The 18,751-nt window shown below is 42.8% G+C and overlaps 1 protein-coding gene across 4 annotated transcripts in view; it reads left to right on the forward strand.

Annotated features, from left to right (window-relative positions):
- slc52a2 (solute carrier family 52 member 2) overlaps positions 1-18,751 on the forward strand; it is a 38,387-nt gene that overhangs the window by 7,983 nt on the left and 11,653 nt on the right. For 2 of the 4 annotated variants that reach the window (XM_037541868.1, XM_017721346.2), the window contains exons 2-5: positions 8,622-8,763; positions 9,563-10,415; positions 14,154-14,277; positions 16,866-18,185. In XM_037541868.1, the coding sequence (XP_037397765.1) occupies positions 8,634-8,763; positions 9,563-10,415; positions 14,154-14,277; positions 16,866-17,075 (1,317 nt within the window). In that variant the 5' untranslated portion in view covers positions 8,622-8,633 and the 3' untranslated portion in view covers positions 17,076-18,185. Of the gene's footprint in view, positions 1-499; positions 626-3,030; positions 6,681-8,621; positions 8,764-9,562; positions 10,416-14,153; positions 14,278-16,865; positions 18,186-18,751 lie in introns of those variants that run through there. The other 2 variants (XR_001858962.2, XM_017721345.2) reach the window with 2 other exon arrangements.

An 18,751-nucleotide genomic window follows, 5' to 3' on the forward strand; every position in this document is an offset into this window, starting at 1 on the left:
ATTCATCGCCCATGGATATATTGTGCATTCCTACAGGTTTACGTAATTTTTCCCATATCCCAGATGTGAACAGCCAGGACACGTCTGGTGTCTGAAGGTTGCCTTTTAGTTTTCCAGTGTAGTGAAGGGTAATATAGCCACATGGTTTTGGGTGGTGTCTGTTACTTTAGCCTCATAGCGCCGGTGTAAAACTAAAGAAACACAAACTACAGACACCAAACTGGTCTTTGCTGATTAACTGCATTTGTAATAAGGGGAAATTTTTGTGTGCATTTTTTTGGTGAGCCAGTTCTTTAATGATGGTACCATTATGTCTTGCAGGGCCGCTTCTCAGCTGGGTGGGGAATTGGGCTTTTCTATTTTTATCTGGTGTTGAACACCTAGGACACCCCACTCCAGCCTTAGAACCGGCCACTGCGCGCTACCAGAATGAGCAGAAACTGGACGACGATTTTGTGACCGTCAGCACTAAAACTTTTATCTGACCTTTATTTGGAAGCTTGTGCTCCTCTGGATGTTTAAAAACCTACTACCCAAGCCACCGCACGACTTCGTGCCGTTATGGAGGACCTGCAAGACTCCGCTTTCAGTGGTCCCACTGCCCTGAGTCTCACAGCTGAATTAAGTAAGAAAAGATTTCATTTTATTTTTAATGCAGTTCAGTTGGTTTTAAAAGAAGCCAGAATGTATTTTAGGGGTGGGATTGTTTTAGACCCCTCAAAATTCCATTTGATTTTGCTTCAAGGTGCCGAGATGCAATTATAAAACGACTTTTGGCTTCTGTAGCCAGCGTTATTCTTTCTCCTGCGTTTGTCATGAACGTTAATTACTGTTAGTTAAGTTTTAATGTCGCCTGGACACACTTCTTCAGTCTGTAGGCCTGTTTTTATCATCTAGTAAGTTTAAATAAATAAATAAAAACCTAAAAAAGGAAAGGAAACATTGTTTTACTGTTGTCTGTCATGTATAGATCCGAGTGTTTAATTTTAGAAGCTTTGGATACCGATTAAATATTTTAATAAAAAATTTTATTTTTTCACATTTTGTGTTGCTTTTGTAAATGAAACATTGTCATACAGCCAAGGTATCATGACGGGTTTAAATACTGGTCATTGCAGTTTTTGCTTACTCTACAGTGAGTCCTTCAGTAAATTTGTAAACCTTGCTCTGAATATGACTGAATTAGCCTGTTAGCAAGTTGTGGTTGTTTTAAAATAAATAAATAAATAAAGGCGATTCTTAACCATGTTATTTGTGCTTTTCCATCGTTTACTATTATTGTGGATCTTTTCGTATACATGAACATTGTGACCACTTTGTGACTGCTGGCAAATGCATTAGTGAGATCCTGCATTTTTCATCCTCCAAGCAGGGCTGTGTTAACATGTCCTAACATATACAGTCTTATTTTATTAGTTATTATTAGTTTTTTTTTTTTTTGGTGACAGTTTATTTTCAGTGGTCCTTTTTAAATGAAGCAAACACTCAACAGACTCTCAGTAACATGCCAAACACATGAGGGTTAGGATTCAATTTTGGTTTGAGGTTTAGGTTTAGTTTTTGCTTGAGGTTAAGGTTAGGGCTAGAGCCAGGGTGAGGGTTGGTATTAGGTTTTGGGTTAGGGTTAGGATTAGGGCCAGGATGAGTGTTAAGATTAGGTTTTGGGTTGAAGTTAAGGTTAGGATTAGGGCCAGGGAAAGGGTTTTGGGATTAGGTGTAGGTTAAGGTTAGGATTAGGGCCAGGGTCAGGATTAGATTTTGGTTGAGGTTAGGGTTAGGGTTAGGGCCAGGGTGAGGTTTTGGGTTGAGGTTAAGGTTAGGCTTAGGATTCGGGGCCAGGGTGAGGTTTTGGGTTGAGGTTAAGGTTAAGGTTAGGGTTAGAGGCAGGGCCAGGATGAGGTTTGGGTTGAGGTTAGGGTTAGGGCCAGGGCCAGGGTGAGCTTTTGGGTTGAGGTTGAGGTTAAGGTTAGGGCCAGGGCCAGGGTGAGGTTTTGGGTTGAGGTTAAGGTTAGGTTTAGGATTAGGGGCCAGGGTGAGGTTTTGGGTTGAGGTTAAGGTTAGGGTTAGGATTAGGGGCCAGGGTGAGGTTTTGGGTTGAGGTTAAGGGTAGGGTCAGGGGCCAGGGTGAGGTTTTGGGTTGAGGTTAAGGTTAGGTTTAGGGTCAGGGGCCAGGGTGAGGTTTTGGGTTGAGGTTAAGGTTAGGTTTAGGATTAGGGGCCAGGGTGAGGTTTTGGGTTGAGGTTAAGGTTAGGTTTAGGATTAGGGGCCAGGGTGAGGTTTTGGGTTGAGGTTAAGGTTAGGTTTAGGATTAGGGGCCAGGGTGAGGTTTTGGGTTGAGGTTAAGGTTAGGTTTAGGATTAGGGGCCAGGGTGAGGTTTTGGGTTGAGGTTAAGTTTAGGGTTAGGGCCAAGACCAGGGTGAGGTTTTGGGTTGAGGTTAAGGTTAGGTTTAGGATTAGGGGCCAGGGTGAGGTTTTGGGTTGAGGTTAAGTTTAGGGTTAGGGCCAAGACCAGGGTGAGGTTTTGGGTTGAGGTTAAGGTTAGGTTTAGGATTAGGGGCCAGGGTGAGGTTTTGGGTTGAGGTTAAGGTTAGGGTTAGGATTAGCGGCCAGTGTGAGGTTTTGGGTTGAGGTTAAGGTTAGGGTTAGGATTAGCGGCCAGGGTGAGGGTTTTGTGTAATGGAAATATTAAAGTGTTAATTAAAGTGTTTTCTTTTACAGTAGGGAGACAGTATAAAAGCTTTATGATGTTCGTTATCAATTCATTATCTTTCAGGAGAGAATTCTGATGTATAAGAATTGATCACTCTTCCCACCCCTAATTTTTAAGGGTAGTGTTTTTTTTTTTTGTTGTTTACATGAGACGCTTTCATTTCTCATGGCGTCCTAAAAATGTAAAGCATATGTCTGTTTTATTTTTTCTTTTCATTTTTGTGATAAAACGTGCTCTTTTCCAGTGTATTTTAATAATGTTTGATAACAGTAGTGTCAAGCATTCCCTTACGTGCTTTTATATATGCACTTCTTTGCAGAGGATGACTTCTACGTCAAGCTTGTTGATGACTTCCTTGGACCTCAGACTGGTGATTTATTGGGTCCAGGAGAAAAGCCCTGCACAAACCGGTTCTTGGTGCAGGTTGGACTGATGAGAGAGGAAAACGATGTTCCATGGGTCAATATATTAAAATGGCTTCAGAAGACTTTTCCCAAGAATGAATCTGCAGATTTTCGTTGTTTGATTGAGAGGAACTCTGAAACGGCTCTGAGTTTAACAGGAGATGCCAGGAAAAACTTCCTTGATTCAGATGTTAATTTTGAATTTGTCGGCCCTATATGTGACAGCATTGGCATTGGACGAAGAGACTTGCTGGAAATGTCAGATTTTTCTGATCGTGCAAAGCTAACAGATGTTACTAATGGTCTGATATTGGAGTTGACCAGCTTTATTGCAAGAGAAAAAATTGACCCAGTTGTCTTGGTGTCATGGCTTCGTAACTTTGATCCCACGTTCTGTAGCGATGGTAAGATCCAGAAAGCCAACAAGCTCCTTCAGGCCAGTCTAAAAAAGTTTAGGATACAGTACCGAAACAGTCAGAGGAGCAGGAACAGGAGCAGTGGATTGTTTGACGAATTTCTTCATAGTCCGTTTGAACTCGTTTCTGATATTGATGACTTGGAGTACAGGAAGGCAGCAGTAGTCAAAGGTACCTGGAAAAGGAAACAGTTTAGATTAACCCCAGAAGGGTCTAATTTCCAAAAGCTTAATATCAAAGAGGAAAACGAACCCTTTGATATCTCAGAGGATAATGCTTCATTTGGGTATGGAAGAAGCATGGAGAGTGGTCTCGATTCCAACCAGGCACCCCACCTGACAGACGTCAAGGAGGAATATGATCCTGTAAGTATTAGGAGTGAGCCTGCTCAGATCCCACCACTAGACTTGGAAGAAACCCCCCGATCTGACACAGGTGATTGTGTTACTCTACTTGATACGTCTTTCATGTCTTTGCAAAAGCTTATGGAACTATATGGAGGGAAGAATGAAACCGCTATAAAGGTGTCTATGGATCTCCTCAAGAATCAGTTTTCTCTCATGCTCAGAGATGATCTTAAAATGAAGTCCCTGAATGAGAAGGTCATGGTTCATGCCACGGCTGAAGAGAACCAACCTGTATTGCTACCTGTCAGCTTCCTTCAGTTCACCACACATTTCCTTTTTGATGTTGTTGATGCAATCGAGAAGCAGATAATGTCATTTGAAAGGGAAATTGTGAACAATACAGGGGACAAGCTTGGGCGGGACAACAACCCAAGATTTAGAAGTTTTGTGAACTTTGACGAGAGTGCAGTCACCCGTTACATCCACATGGCTTGTGAGATCTTGTGTCCAAGAGTAGAAACCAGCAGCAGTTACCGGAGGCACTGGCTCGCCTTTTGCATCGAGAGGAATAATCCTTCCACGTTACCGATGAATCGGTCAAATAGGTTCATGAACTACTTTGAGGCAGCAGCCGGACTTGTTCACCATTACAAGGACGTTGCACTGTTTGTTTCTGACCTGCAGCAACTGAATGATGATTCAAATATTCTTCTTGACAGTGTCAGTGATGATGCTAGTGATGAGGCTATACAAACTCTAGCCTGTGTGGTGGCTGTTGTGTACTGTAAAGTGTTGGGTCCCTTATGGCAGCTTCTGAAGAGTGATGCGCAGTACTCGCTGTTCAGTAAGTACATCTTCTGCCTTTATGAGAAGCTCCTGGAGTGGTCCCAAGATGTCTCGGCTTTGCTTCGGCCTGAGCCTCTGACCAATGTGTTCCTCCAAGTTCCAATGCAAGAGAAGAATTTTTCAGGGGTTTTTAGGTTCTGCGAAGCAAATGCAGACAACCAGTTTGGGACACTGTTAAAGGTGTGTTTGCAACGGATGATGAAGATCCTTGCAGCCGTGATGGAGGAAGATCTCAAAGATTTCTTACCTGGAGGCAAATACTGCAAAGAACCTTCTCCAGAGCTTGTAGAACAGTTATCAGATTGCACATTTTCCAAGCTGATGGGTGAGTACCCATTCGGCCATACCTACCCCTACAACAAAAAGAGACCAGACATAGTTCATGTCCGGACAGAGGAAAGCACACCAGAGGACTCAGCAAGGCTGCCCGCTGCTTCGCCTCAGGAGAAGACCACTTCACCTGAAGTTTTTTCTGGACCTTTTGTGAAGCGTAGGACATCAAAGCCTTACATCATGTTTGAAAGAGCAAATCTGCTACCTCTTGAGAGAATAAAGAAGAAGAGGATAAAGTCGATTGACCAGAGGCTGAAAGTTCAGAGGCAGGACCAGTTTTACAAGAAAATGATTGTTGCTACAGTGGCTAAAAATGGTGGCCCGTGTAAAACCGTTCAAGATGTTGATAGACTGCTCACGCGAATGGAAGGAGTGCACCACGCTCAAAAGCGATCGGCCATCCGATGCGAGCTAACCTACCAGAGGTTTATGGCTGGATCCAAAGAGAAAAAGCCAGAAAACATTGGATTCTCTTTGGGAGACATGGTCTCCAAATTGAAAGCCATCTTGCCGAGTGAGGAAAGTACAGCAAACGTCGTCTCTGCACCAACTATGAATGTTATCCATGTTGAAGGTGATGGAAATCAAAGTACCGATGTTGCACCAGATGTGACGGAACCGCAAGAAGACCCAACGAATCAACCGTCCCTGCCTTTGAACATCGATGTGGGGAACAGAGGCAGACAAGTTGTCTTGCAGAGTTATAGGGAGAAGTTTTTCGATGAGTTTGCACCCATTTCATAGCTAAATGGAAAGGAAGTGGTTGCGTGGTAAATAAACATAAACCTTTTTTTTTTTTACAGTCTTTCCTTTTTTATGGTCTTAAAAACGTAAACATACACTAAAAAGTTTTTTATTGCTCAGAGGCATTATTTTTGTATGTGCTTGTAGCTGTTAAAGCTGTTTTTAAATAAAGAAGACATTTAAACTTTCTTGTTCAGAGCTTGTTCTTCAATATTTATCAATATGCTATTAATGTACTACGTCATATATAAGATATTTATTATTCTGTGAGTTTATATCACAACTGCACTGTAAAAATCTAATTGTAAGATGTGGGTTAGACCAGAAGAATGAGCCATTTACATACAGTACTCTGCGTAAGTCTTGTGCTTGTGAGAAAATATGTAAAGCTGTTTATCTGGGAAGTAAACAATGAATTGTAATTAGATTTTTTTTTTTTTCATCAACATTTTCAGGGTTCTCATCAAAGAAGTCCAGTGTTTACAGTTACCATCCAATTCCTCTTCAGTCCTTTCGATAGATATAATCAGATGCTGCTGATGAAATTTGAAATTGAACAGATCTTTTTTGTTCAAACATGCAAAATGTACTGCTTTCAATTACCCCAGGTCAAATTACAGGTTTTGTTGATTGTTTGGGGGGAAAAGTTGCATCCTGTAACTTTTGCACATTTTATGATTTATATGGTTTCAAATAAACAGTAACACAAAAGTGCATTCTGCAGATAAAATACTTGGAAAATCAGCAAAACATGTAACTTAAACCTTTGGATTCATCTGTATGGACATATAAATGCATATAGCCTAAAAGGACATATACACCAACCAGGCATAACATGACCTTGATACTCTATAGCTGCACTTCGTAGCTCTACAGTTACAGACTGTAGTCCATCTGTTTCTCTGATACTCTGTTACCCTGTTCTTCAGTGGTCAGGACCCCATGGACCCTCACAGAGCAGGTAGTATTTCTCAGCACTGCATTAACACTGATGGTGGTGGTGGTGTGTTAGTGTGTGTTGCGCTGGTATGAGTTGATCAGACACAGCGGTGCTGCTGGAGTTTGTAAACACTGTCCACTCTATTAGACACTCCTACCTTGTCGGTCAACCTTGTAGATGTAAAGTCAGAGACGACAGCTCATCTGCTGCTGCACAGTTGGTGTTGGCCATCCTCTGGTCCTTCATCAGTGGTCACAGGACGCTGTTGGCTGGATATTTTTGGTTGCTGGACTATTCTCAGTCCAGCAGCGACACTGAGGTGTTTAAAGACTCCAGCAGCACTGCGGTGTCTGATCCACTCAGACCAGCGCAACACACACTAACACACCACCACCATGTCAGTGTTACTGCAGTGCTGAGAATGACCCACCACCTAAATAGTACCTGCTCTGTGAGGGTCCATGGAGGTCCTGACCACTGAAGAACAGGGTAACAGAGTATCAGAGAAACAGATGGACTACAGTCTGTAACTGTAGAACTACAAAGTGCAGCTATACAGTAAGTGGAGCTGATAAGATGGACAATGAGCGTAGAAACAAGACACCTCTTAAATTCTCAGGCTTATTTCATGCTGAGGCTTTTTTTTTATAACTTAGTTATCATAATCATTAACTGTATTGGCCTCATATCCGACTTCTTAACTGCACACATACATACATGAAGCACAGAGTGCGACAGTTTTCTAGGTTATTTCCTTGTTTCGTTGCCTCAATTAAACTGACCTCAGTTGTTCTCTACGGTCACTAGTCTTTTCACGATCATAGCTTATCACGATAAGCAAAATATGAAATGTAAGCGTTTCCATCGGGCGTTTTAAATGAACCAATCTAAATGAAAGAAAGTGGGAAACGTTTCTTTGGGGAAGGTTAAGGGTTTTTTTTGGGGAACCAGCTGAAGTTCAGATTTTTTCAGGCTGTGTTTTGCTAGGTAAGTAGCTAAAGCTAACTCTACCATTCGTGCTTTTCACAAGAACGTAAGCTTTGAATATTTGCACCTAATTTTGTGCGCATAAACGCTAGAGTGAACAAACAGTGTGGTGCTTTACTTGATGTCAGGACAAACTTGTGTTTGCTGCAAAGTAAACATGGCTTGGAAGCAAGACAGCTAATCAGTTGATTTCACTGCTTTAGGCCTAAACTTTAGCCTCTTATTCTCAAGGGTAAGGTTATCATAAGGCTAATTTTTCAGTGACTGCATGAAAATTTTTATTTTATTTTTGTTTTTTTTTTGTAAAAGCTCTCCTCAAATTAAAAGAAAGTGTGTCTTATGATCTCCACATATCACTACATGCTTATAATTTACTGCTGAAAGCCAAAAATCTCCGCCGCTCTTTGTCTTATTTTCTAAAAGTGATGTTTCCAGAGCAGATCACTGAAGAGACGCCGTCTGTTTATAGTTTAGAGCCCAGATTTGGGGAAAAACGGCTCGACTTTCAGTAGAAAAACAAAGTTCAGTTTCTTTTATTATAAGGGTTTAAAATGACGTCACCGTCTGTTAGACTGGAGAGAAGAGCTACAGCCTCACACGACGCCCAGCTTCTGAATGGAGCTTATGAAATATGAAAGCTATGGGGAATATGAGTAAGTGTGTTTTGGAACCACTGGTGGTTCTAAAGAGTATAAGAGGCTAATAGTGATATAAAATTAACAGTCAATGCAGTTGTTATTGGATTCTAATTGTAAGCTATATTGTATTATTTGGACAGGCCTATTTAAACAATGAAATTACAGAATTATAAATACTAAATAGGCATTACACATGCAGTAATATTAATAGCCATTGGGCAGTAATGCGAAAGGAACGCTTTGTTTTTGTCAAAGGCCTGCAGCTAAATGGCGGACGCATGGTGGAATCGTGCCTTGGTAACACACATTCTGGTGGCCTTGTTTGGAATGGGATCATGGATATCTGTGAACTCACTCTGGGTTGAACTGCCTGTGGTTGTGGACATCTTGCCAGAAAGTAAGACACCACACACACACACACATAAATGCACACATACTCACTGAACACTTAATTAGGCACACCTATCTTTTATCTACATTTATTGCCCATGTTTTCAGCTCCACTTACTATATAGATGTAGTCCATCTGTTTCTCTGATACTTTATTAGCCCCCTTTTACCCTGTTCTTCAGTACCACCACAACGGAGCAGGTGTTATTTGGGTGATGGATCATTTTCAGCACTGCGGTAGCGCTGTGGTGGTGGTGGCAGCGGCGGCGGCGGTGGTATAGAATAGTCCACCAACCACCAACCATATCCAGTCAGCATCTTGTGGACAGCATCCTGTGACCACTAATGAAGGACTAGAGGATGACCAACACAAACTACAGCAATAGATGAGCTGTCGTCTCTGACTTAAAAGGCTGGACCTAAAAGGGAGTAGTGTCTATTAGGGTGGACAGTGCAGGACTGCTGTGTCTGATCCACTCACACCAGAGCAACACACACTAACACACCACCATCATGTCAGTGTTACTGCAGTGCTGAGAATGATCCACCACTCAAACAGTACCTGCTCTGTGAAGGTACAAGAGGGTCCTGATCACTGAAGAACAGGGTAACAGAGTATCAGAGAAACAGATGGACTACAGTCTGTAACTGTAGATCTACAAAGTGCAGCTATACAGTAAGTGGAGCTGATAAAGTGGACAGTGAGCGTAGAAACAAGGAGGCGGTCATAATGTTATGCCTGATCGGTGCAGAACAAAGAGAAAGACTTTATAGCTGATACAATGTTTTCTATGCTTTATTTATAGAATGGAATCTGCCAGCGTATCTCTCTGTGCTCATTGCCTTTGGAAATCTGGGACCGTTGGCCGTCACCTTAACCCACCACTTTGCCCCTGGATGTCTGAATGAACGTGTGGTCATCCCCAGCATTCAAGTGCTGGCAGTGGTCGCTTCAGCCTTTCTTGCCATCTTCTGGTCCTGGGTCACCACGGTCGCCGGGGAGCAGAGATCTCTGCCGTTCCTCCTGCTGACGTTCGTGCTATCATTTGTATGCTGCACCTCCAATGTCACCTTTTTGCCCTTCATGTACCGCTACCCCCCACAGTACATCCGCACGTTTTTTGTGGGCCAGGGGCTCAGTGCCCTCTTTCCCTGTGTTGTGGCACTAGGGCAGGGAGTGGGGAAACTAGAGTGCCTTGAGACGGAAAATGGTACGAAGCCTGAGAAATTCAAAGAGAACTTCCCTGCACAGGACTTCTTCTGGTTCCTGTTTGTCATGCTGACAGTCTCAGCCCTCTCCTTCCTCGCTCTGATGTACAGAGATGTGGCACCTGTGGTAAGGAAGGACATTCAGGCCCCAGAGCAACAGCTGGAGAAAGATCAAGAAGAAGAAAACCCATTGAAAAACGGAGGCACGCCATTGTCTGAGGAACAAGTGGATGTGGAAAAACAGACCCCTGCCGTGTCATTCTGGACGTTGAACAACATCTACCTGCTTTTTCTGCTTGGAATCTCCAACGCTCTGACTAATGGAGTGCTGCCGTCTGTGCAGACCTTCTCTTGCCTCCCTTATGGCACCATGGCCTTTCATCTCTCTGTCGTCTTGGGAAACATTGCGAACCCTCTGGCGTGCTTTGTGGCCATGTTCGTTCTGCTGAGGTGGGTTCACAAAAGAGCTTGAGGACGTGAATCTCTTCAAATAGAACACATACACTGAGCTACCAGTTAGGTTCCTTTATCTTGTAGCTACACAATGGCCATTTTTTCAGAAATGCCTACCATGGCTCCTGAGTGGCACAACCGTCTAAACGTTGGGCCGGTCATCAGAAGATCGCGAGTTCGATCCCTGGTGATGCTGTAGCCGTCCGTACCCGGGAGTCCAAGAGAGCACAGTTGGCCTTGCTCTCTCTGGGTGGGCCCCCCTTGTACCCCCATCACTCAACGTGATACTAGTCAGCGAAGGCGTCCGTCAGCTGACGTAACAGATCTGGCGGTTGGCGTTTTCCTCCGAGCACGTTCGGCCGTCCTGTGACTTTTTATGAAGTGGTGGCTGGTTTCACAGGTCTCAGAAGAAGCCTGTGCTGCCTTCACCCTAGCATTGGTAGTATCATGTGATTGGGGGGAGTCCTAAGTAGCGGGTGGAATTGGAAACGACTAAATTGGGGAGAAAAAAAAAACTACCATGTAGGTGTCACCATTGATCACAGTTTTATTGCTCCTTTCTACTGGATATTTGGGTAGTGGCATAGTAGTTATGATGTCAGTCTTCAGTCATAGTTGGGCTACAAATCAGGTTGAATCAGAATTGCTTTATTTTGGTGAGGATGTTACAAGGACTCCACTGTCCTGATTATGGGCTGGAGTTTGGCTTGTTCTTGTGAGGTGGAGCAACGAAACCAGATGGTTGTAGATGATGCGATCAGGACTCTAGAAATGGTGTTGAGGTGGTAGGGGAAGGGTGGTAATACACTGAAGCCTTAACGATATACACACATATGTATACATACATATGTATAAATGTAATATCAAATTTTCAGCATTTGTGTCCTCTCTATCTTTATTACAGCTCTCATTCTCAGGAAATTTGGCTTTTGTTTTTCAAAGAAATACATTATGTACTTTATTGGACCGACATGGGAAATTAATCACTTTGCTGCCTCACTATGCCCAATCTGGGAGCTGCGCAGCGTAGCCAGCAGAGCAGCACTGCCTGGTGCAGTGGGGGGTTAAGTGCACAACCAGGTGTAGCTAAGCTGCATCCCAAGGCCGCATCCTCCAGAAGCTGCATTTGAAGGCTGATTGGCTGATTGAAGGCTCCTTCATATGCAGCCAAGAAAATCTGCCTTAGAGCAGACCACCTTGTTTCAGTTCAGCCTTCACAGGTCTACACAGTTTTCAAAGTTTCATAGACCGCGTCCTTCAAAGGATGCAGCCCCTAAATTGGGACACACTGCTTGTCAGGTGTGAGATTTGAACTCTCAGCCTTCTGGTTGAAGGCTCATCACTGGCCAACTAAATCTCAGTGTATGTGTGCTGTTGTTTGTGTTATTTATTTATTTTAAAAAAATTACTGAGGAATTAAAGCAAAACAGACATATCCAGAGGTTTCACACAATCAAAAACTTCCTAAATTTTTTGGATTTTCCACAAAGAGATGTACTCTCACACAAAAACACACACACGTGTACACACAAAAAGACAGGCAAATTATAACTACTTATTTCATAATCATGATGACAGAAAAATATATTTTACAATTAGATTTAAAAGAACATAATGAATAAATAAAAAAACAAATAAAGTCAAATAAATAAATAAATCCCCTCAGTCAGCTGGCATAACCTGAAGTGAATTAAAATATCTAAATATCTAAACAAATGAGATGGGGGGGGGGAATTAAAATCTGCAGCTAATTGAGCAAAACTGTAAAATGTAACATCCTTATAAAGGTCACGAAAAGATCTGATACCTCTTTCATGCCATATATTAAAAGCTAAGTCAGTCAGAGCAGGGGGAAATAGATGATTTTCCAATAAAGGCATCGATAAAGAAGGAGACGTGAGCTTAAAATGACGTCTAAATTGAGACCAGATTGGCAGAGTAGACAGCGCTAACAGATTGTACGTTGAATTTGTCAGGTTGAGTGGTAAGGAAGATGTGAGAAGTGCAAGCGGAGAGGATGGAGAACTTTGAATGATAATTTGAATGAAAGAGAGATGGCAAAGGTCGAGATACATGGATACCTAAATATTTGATCCCAGTCGAAGCGAACTGAAAGGAAACAGCAGACTGATTGAGTGATAATGCAAGAGAATTCACTGGGAAACATTCGCTTTTCTGTATGTCAACTTAATCACCTGAAAACGAGCCAAACCTCTTCAAAAGTGAAAGAATTGGAGGAAGGGATCTCACTGGATCAGTCACGTACAGTAACAAGTCATCGGCGTATGATGGTAATTTCAATTTGATACCGGCGCGAGAGAGCCCCCGGAAAGATGGAAGAGATTTCAAGGCGATAGACAAAGGTTCTGTAGCAATGGCGAACAATAATGGGGACAAAGGGCATCCTTGTCTAGTCCCGCGTGACAACGAGAAATAGCCAGGTGGATATCATTAGTGTGGACACTAGCATGGGGGGGGTATATAACAATTTTATCCAAGAGATAAATTTATTCCCAAACTCAAGTTTGTACAAAGTTGAAATTAGCTAGTTCCAATTGACTTGATCAAAGGCTTCCTCTGCATCCAGTGAAACTACAATTTCAGGAGCAGAGGAGGAATATTTTGTAAAAATTAAATTTAAAAGAGTACGGACATTAAAAAAAAGATGACGCCCTTTAACAAAACCCATTTTGATCTTGTGAAATTATATCTGGGAGAATATTTTCCAGCTGCAGAGCCAATGCTTTTGCCAGGACTTTCACATCTACATTTAGGAGAGATATACACTCACCGGCCACTTTTAGGTACACCGTGCTAATAAAAGGTGGGACCCTTCAGAACCCTTACCTTCAGAACTGCCTTAATTCTTCGTGGCAGACTTTCAACAAGGTGTTGGAAATGTTCCTCAGAGATTTTGATTGGTTATCCAATGCGAACGCCTCGTTCAGGAACACTGGAAGTGGTGAGGGTGAACGACTCTCCCTCCAGAATTCCTACAATGCGGATGTTTTGTCGACGAGATCTAGACTCCAAATCATCGCATTTAGCATCCAGCCTTCTAATTTCTTTAGACAGAGACTCAACTTTAGCTTGTAATGTTACCACGTCATCCGTGCATGTAGAGAGAGAGCGCTCAATTTCCGAAACGGTGGATTTCCGACCGGCAAAGTCTGACCTTAACACTGCAAAATCACGAAGCAGCTCTGACTTCATGTCGAGTAGTTCTGTCTTAATGTTGGAATAATGTTCATCCATTACCGTGCATATATCAGAGACCACCGCTCGAACAATCTCTGAGACAGTCTCGGACCTGAGCGCTGAAATGTCCAGCAACACCGCCGGAGCAGAGCTCACTTCCGCCGGGCAAGCGGCGTCACTCATGGGCGTAGATGTAGCCTGCGCGACAGGCCGGATAAGAGACTGTGATGGTCCTGGCGTTTTATGCAGCTTGGGAGGCATGGTGACAAACAACACTTGGTACAATGATAGCGCTACTAACCACGGCAATCAAGAGACCGATAGATAAACAAATAAAACTCAAAGTGCATCAAATCTTTTAGAGAAAACTCCGCTCCGCAGAGAGCTCAAGCATAAGCCACGTCACACTGGAAGTCCAGCTTGTTTGTGTTATTTTAATCAGTCTCCAAATTATTTTCTACACCAGGCGCCGATTGGTCATGCATTTTTGAAATGTTGACTGTAGCAAGCTTTAAATGACTCGCCTTCCTGTCACAGGTCTAGTGCTGGTCTTGGTATTATGTCTCTTGGAGGATGTGTTTTTGCTGCCTATCTCTTGGCTCTGGCTGCCCTCAGTCCCTGTCCACCCCTTCTGGGAAGTAATGCAGGAGTGGTTGTTGTGGTAAGTAAAGTAAAAAAAAAAAAATGTTGTTTTTATGCAGCTTTCACTGACTTGTGTTTTTACTATCAAGCATGACTTTCCCAGTATTTTTGTATTTAGTTCACATTTCTTTACAGCCAAACTGACCAATGGCAGATTTTTTGGCCAAGTTTTATTCTAATGTATTTGCTCATGAATAAGCCAAGTTGTTAAATGAAACATTCAGCTGCCTACTTCAAATAACATGAAATGCTCCATCACAAAATAAGAGGAAACGACTTAGGTGGCACAATGAGTCATGCGTAATTACATGCATCACTTCATTACGTCATAACTGCAACACACATCAGCCAAAAACAAATTTGAGAAGCAATGATAAATATAATACATTTCCAAAAATGTAACAAGGTGTTACACTGTTGGTAAAAGGTTCATTACATTAGCCTTTAAGTATGAGAGGGAGGCAGGTGGAAAGGTGAAGATGCAAGGAGTAGAGGTCGTAAAGGTGGATGACTTCAAATATCTTGGGTCAACCATCCAGAGCAATGGACAGTGCAGAAAAGAGGTGAAGAAGAGGGTGCAGGCAGGATGGAGTGGGTGGAGACGGATGTCAGGGCTGATGTGTGACAGAAGGATAGCAGCAAGAGTGAAAGGGAAGGTTTACAAGACAGCAGTGCGTCCTGCTATGATGTACGGTTTGGAGACTGTGGCTCTGTCTAAAAGACAGGAGGCTGAGCTGGAGGTGGCGGAGATGAAGATGCTGAGATTTTCGTTGGGAGTGACAAGGATGGACAAGATTAGAAATGAGCAGATCAGAGGGACGGTGAAGGTGGAGCAGTTTGGAGATAAAGCCAGAGAGGCCAGGTTGAGATGGTTTGGACATGTGTTGAGGAAGAATAGTGGATATATTGGGCAAAGAATGTTGGAGATGGAGCTGCCGGGTAGAAGGAGAAGAGGTAGACCTCAGAGAAGGTTTATGGATGTAGTGAAGGTGGACATGGAGATGGTTGGTGTGAAAGTAGAGGAGGCAATGGATAGGGCAAGATGGAGGCAGATGATCCGCTGTGGCGACCCCTAAAGGGAGCAGCCGAAAGAAGAAGATGTAGTATACATATTACATTATTTGGGCAAGTTACTACATAATTGGGTTTTATTACAGTTTGAAGTTAAATGCCCCCCCCCCCTTTTTTTAGGGGTTGTTACATCACAGGGGAACCATCATGGCCCTCTATGTCTTCAGAGAGGGCCTAAGATCTTCTAAAAATAATTCTAAATTGAGCAGTTCTGCATCTAAACAAATACAAAACTAAGCGAATAAGTCCTTCAAACCTGCCTGTTTAATTTGTACTGGAATGTCAAAGGTTAAATTAGAGAAGCCCCATTGTCTCCCCCTATCAGAATTTTGCTGTATCTGCTGTTGCTGGAAAGAACGATGGTGATCGGTGGTCCAGCTGTAAATGTACAGAGGGCCAAGCGACAATAATTCAATGAGAGACCAATTTCAAATGACAGTAAAATTGACCAATCATACCTTCCCTCTAAATGGGAGGACTCTGTTATCGCTAACTTTGACACGTTACGCTCACTGGGGCGACACGGAGGCTCTGGGGACCAAGCTAGTGAAAAAAGTTGGTTCATGGAAGCTGAGAGCAACGTTACCACTAGTGAGGAGGACATCACTGCGAGTTTATTATCCATACTGCTTTCTAGATTAACTTTTAGTGAAAAGTTGGAGTTAATCGGCAAAGAACGACCTACACCAGAGCTTAATCTGGTGCCAAAAAGGCCTTCGAGAGGCATTTCAACCCCAGCAATTACAGTACAAAACCCATAGATGACGAGATCGACCTAGGAGCGAAGCTTTACAGCTGGGGTTGCTTGCTGTTGAGTGCGGAGAGGGGGTCTCAGGCCAGAGATGGATCTTGTGATTTAGAAAGTTTGTCCGATCGCCATCAGAATGCTTGAGAAGCATTTGTTGTTGAATTTAAAGCAAAGGATCAGTTGCATGACCCTGCCATCAACCAGTTCATCCAAAAGGACAGGAGGATGGATTTCAGGTGGCCGAGGTTTAAGAAACACGGTTTGCTACTGTGTTACGTTATTGGGAATTTAAAATACCTTAGCCCTGCCCTTTCCCTCAGAGAGTTTCAGCCCAAGCTGCTTTTTGGCAAAAATCAGGGCAGCCAGTCACCAGAGTGCACATTTACATATCGCTGTTGTTGGAAGACAACCTCATATCTCCTTTTTTGACGTTTTTCAGTTTTTTACAAAAATTGAAAATACCTGTTGTCCTTTACATAGTCTGTGAATTTCATGATGAATGGACCAAAAGAAACAGCCCAAAAACGACTTGGAAAAATTCTGGTTCCATTGACTTACATTAACAGTAAAGTAGGTTTTTTCCTTCTCCTGTAAAGTTACCATTTTGGAGATACGAGGTTTTTTCCGACAACAGCAATGTATTGGTCGTAAAGGCAAAGTGACAGAGATGAAACGAAGTGCGACGGATTTTATTACGTAAACCCACACAAACATGAGCAGACTACAAGAAATATGCAGGACCTGGGCTGAGTTTCATGTTTTGAGTCTGAACGTATCTCTCTCCTCAGGTGATCTCCTGGATCATCTTCACAGGGTTGTTCTCCTATCTGAAGGTGGTGGTGGGGACTCTGCTGCATGGAGCTGGTCACACCGCTCTGCTGTGGTGTGGAGTCTTCATCCAGGCGGGCTCTCTCATTGGAGCACTTACGATGTTCCCACTGGTCAGTGTTTACCATGTCTTTCATCAGGCTCAGGACTGCGTCGACAACTGCAGCTAAGACCAGTGGGAGCACTTCATCGCGTTCACCTTATGCCTTTTTGTGGTGGGTCACATTACGTGGGAAAAGACATCTGAAGGCTGGATGGAAGATGGAAGATGTACGTTGTACACTCCAGAATTATGAAGTAGCATTGCTTTTTGGGAAGTTAGCTCAATAAATAAGCAAATTTCTTTGGCGATTTGTGGCCAAAGCCTTGCTTTTAGCATAAATATAGCCTGCGTCGGGATATCTGCAGTGCCAGTTACCTGCTTACTGAGCTCCTGTCTTCTCTGATTAGGGTGACTATTTGTGCCAGTATATACCAGCTCACAGCAGCACCTTGTAGAAGCAGAGCTGATTTATCCACAGTACAGTGCAGCTGAACCAAGTCATGCAGACACCCAACTGTCTAGAACTCAGGGGAATAAAACTACACTCTTAAAATCTTAAGATCATTCTTCAAGGGTTCTCTGGTAAAGACAATAGTTCTATATAGAACCATGAACACACAAAGTAGCATTTGCATGCTTAAAGGGTTCTTAAATGGTGAAATGGAGGATATGGTTCTATATAGGACCAAAAAGGGTTCTGCTATTGTTATGATGTTGAGCTTGCAACAGTGCTAACTAGAACCATTTACAACATATTCTCCATCAAGCTGAAGAACCCTTTAAGCATGCAAGTTGTTCTTTGTGTGTTCATAAAAGAACCCTTGAAGATTTACATGCTTAAATGGTTCTTAAATGGTGAAATGTAGGATGTCTGGTAGATGGTTGTGTATATATATATATATATATAGCACCAAAAAGGGCTCTGCTGTTGTTATGATCTCAAGCTTGCAACCATAGAAGAATGGCTTTATACAGAACCATTTACAACATATTCTCTATCAAGCTGAAGAACGATTCACCATGCAAAGAACGCTTTAAGCATGCAAATGGTTCTTTGTGTGTTTGAAAAAGAACCCTTGATGATTTACATGCTTAAAGGGTTCTGCATGTGAAACAACTCTACAGATTTATGGAGAATGTGTTGGGGCAGTCGTGGGCTGGAGGTCAGGGAACTGGCCCTGTAACTGGAAGGTTGCTGGTTCGATCCCCAGTGCTAGTAGTCCATGACTGAGGTGTCCTTGGGCAAGACACCTAACCCCCAATTGCTCCCGGGCGCCATGGATTGGGCTGCCCACCGCTCCGGGCAAGTGTGCTCACTGCCCCCTAGTGTGTATGTGGTGTTTCACTTCACGGATGGATTAAATGCGGAGGTGGAATTTCCCCGTTTGTGGGATTAAAAAAGCTTATTGGTTCTGTCTACCACCAAAACAAGATTCTTCTATCGTTAGACTTGACATTGTAACAGTAGCAGAACCCTTTTTGTTGCTATATAGAACCCTTTTCAAAAAGGTTCCATATAGAACCATCTACAACACACTGTAATCTGCAGTCTGAAGAATGTTTTCACCATACAAAGAACACGTTAATCGTGCAGAAGTTTCATTGAGTGTTCATGGTTCTATATAGAAGAGTCATTTTTCCTAAAGAACCCTCGAAGAACCATCTTTTTTAAGAGTGTGCCCACATCAGCAGGCATTCTGTCCTTTAACTGTTTATCCACAAGACAAATAGCAGGGCTTGTTGACAAAAGATGGTTATGTTAAAGGGCTATTCTGCAAATTCTTCACATCGTCTACAAAATTC

Source organism: Pygocentrus nattereri, chromosome 1 (assembly GCF_015220715.1).
Source record: "Pygocentrus nattereri isolate fPygNat1 chromosome 1, fPygNat1.pri, whole genome shotgun sequence".
Taxonomy (NCBI): domain Eukaryota; kingdom Metazoa; phylum Chordata; class Actinopteri; order Characiformes; family Serrasalmidae; genus Pygocentrus; species Pygocentrus nattereri.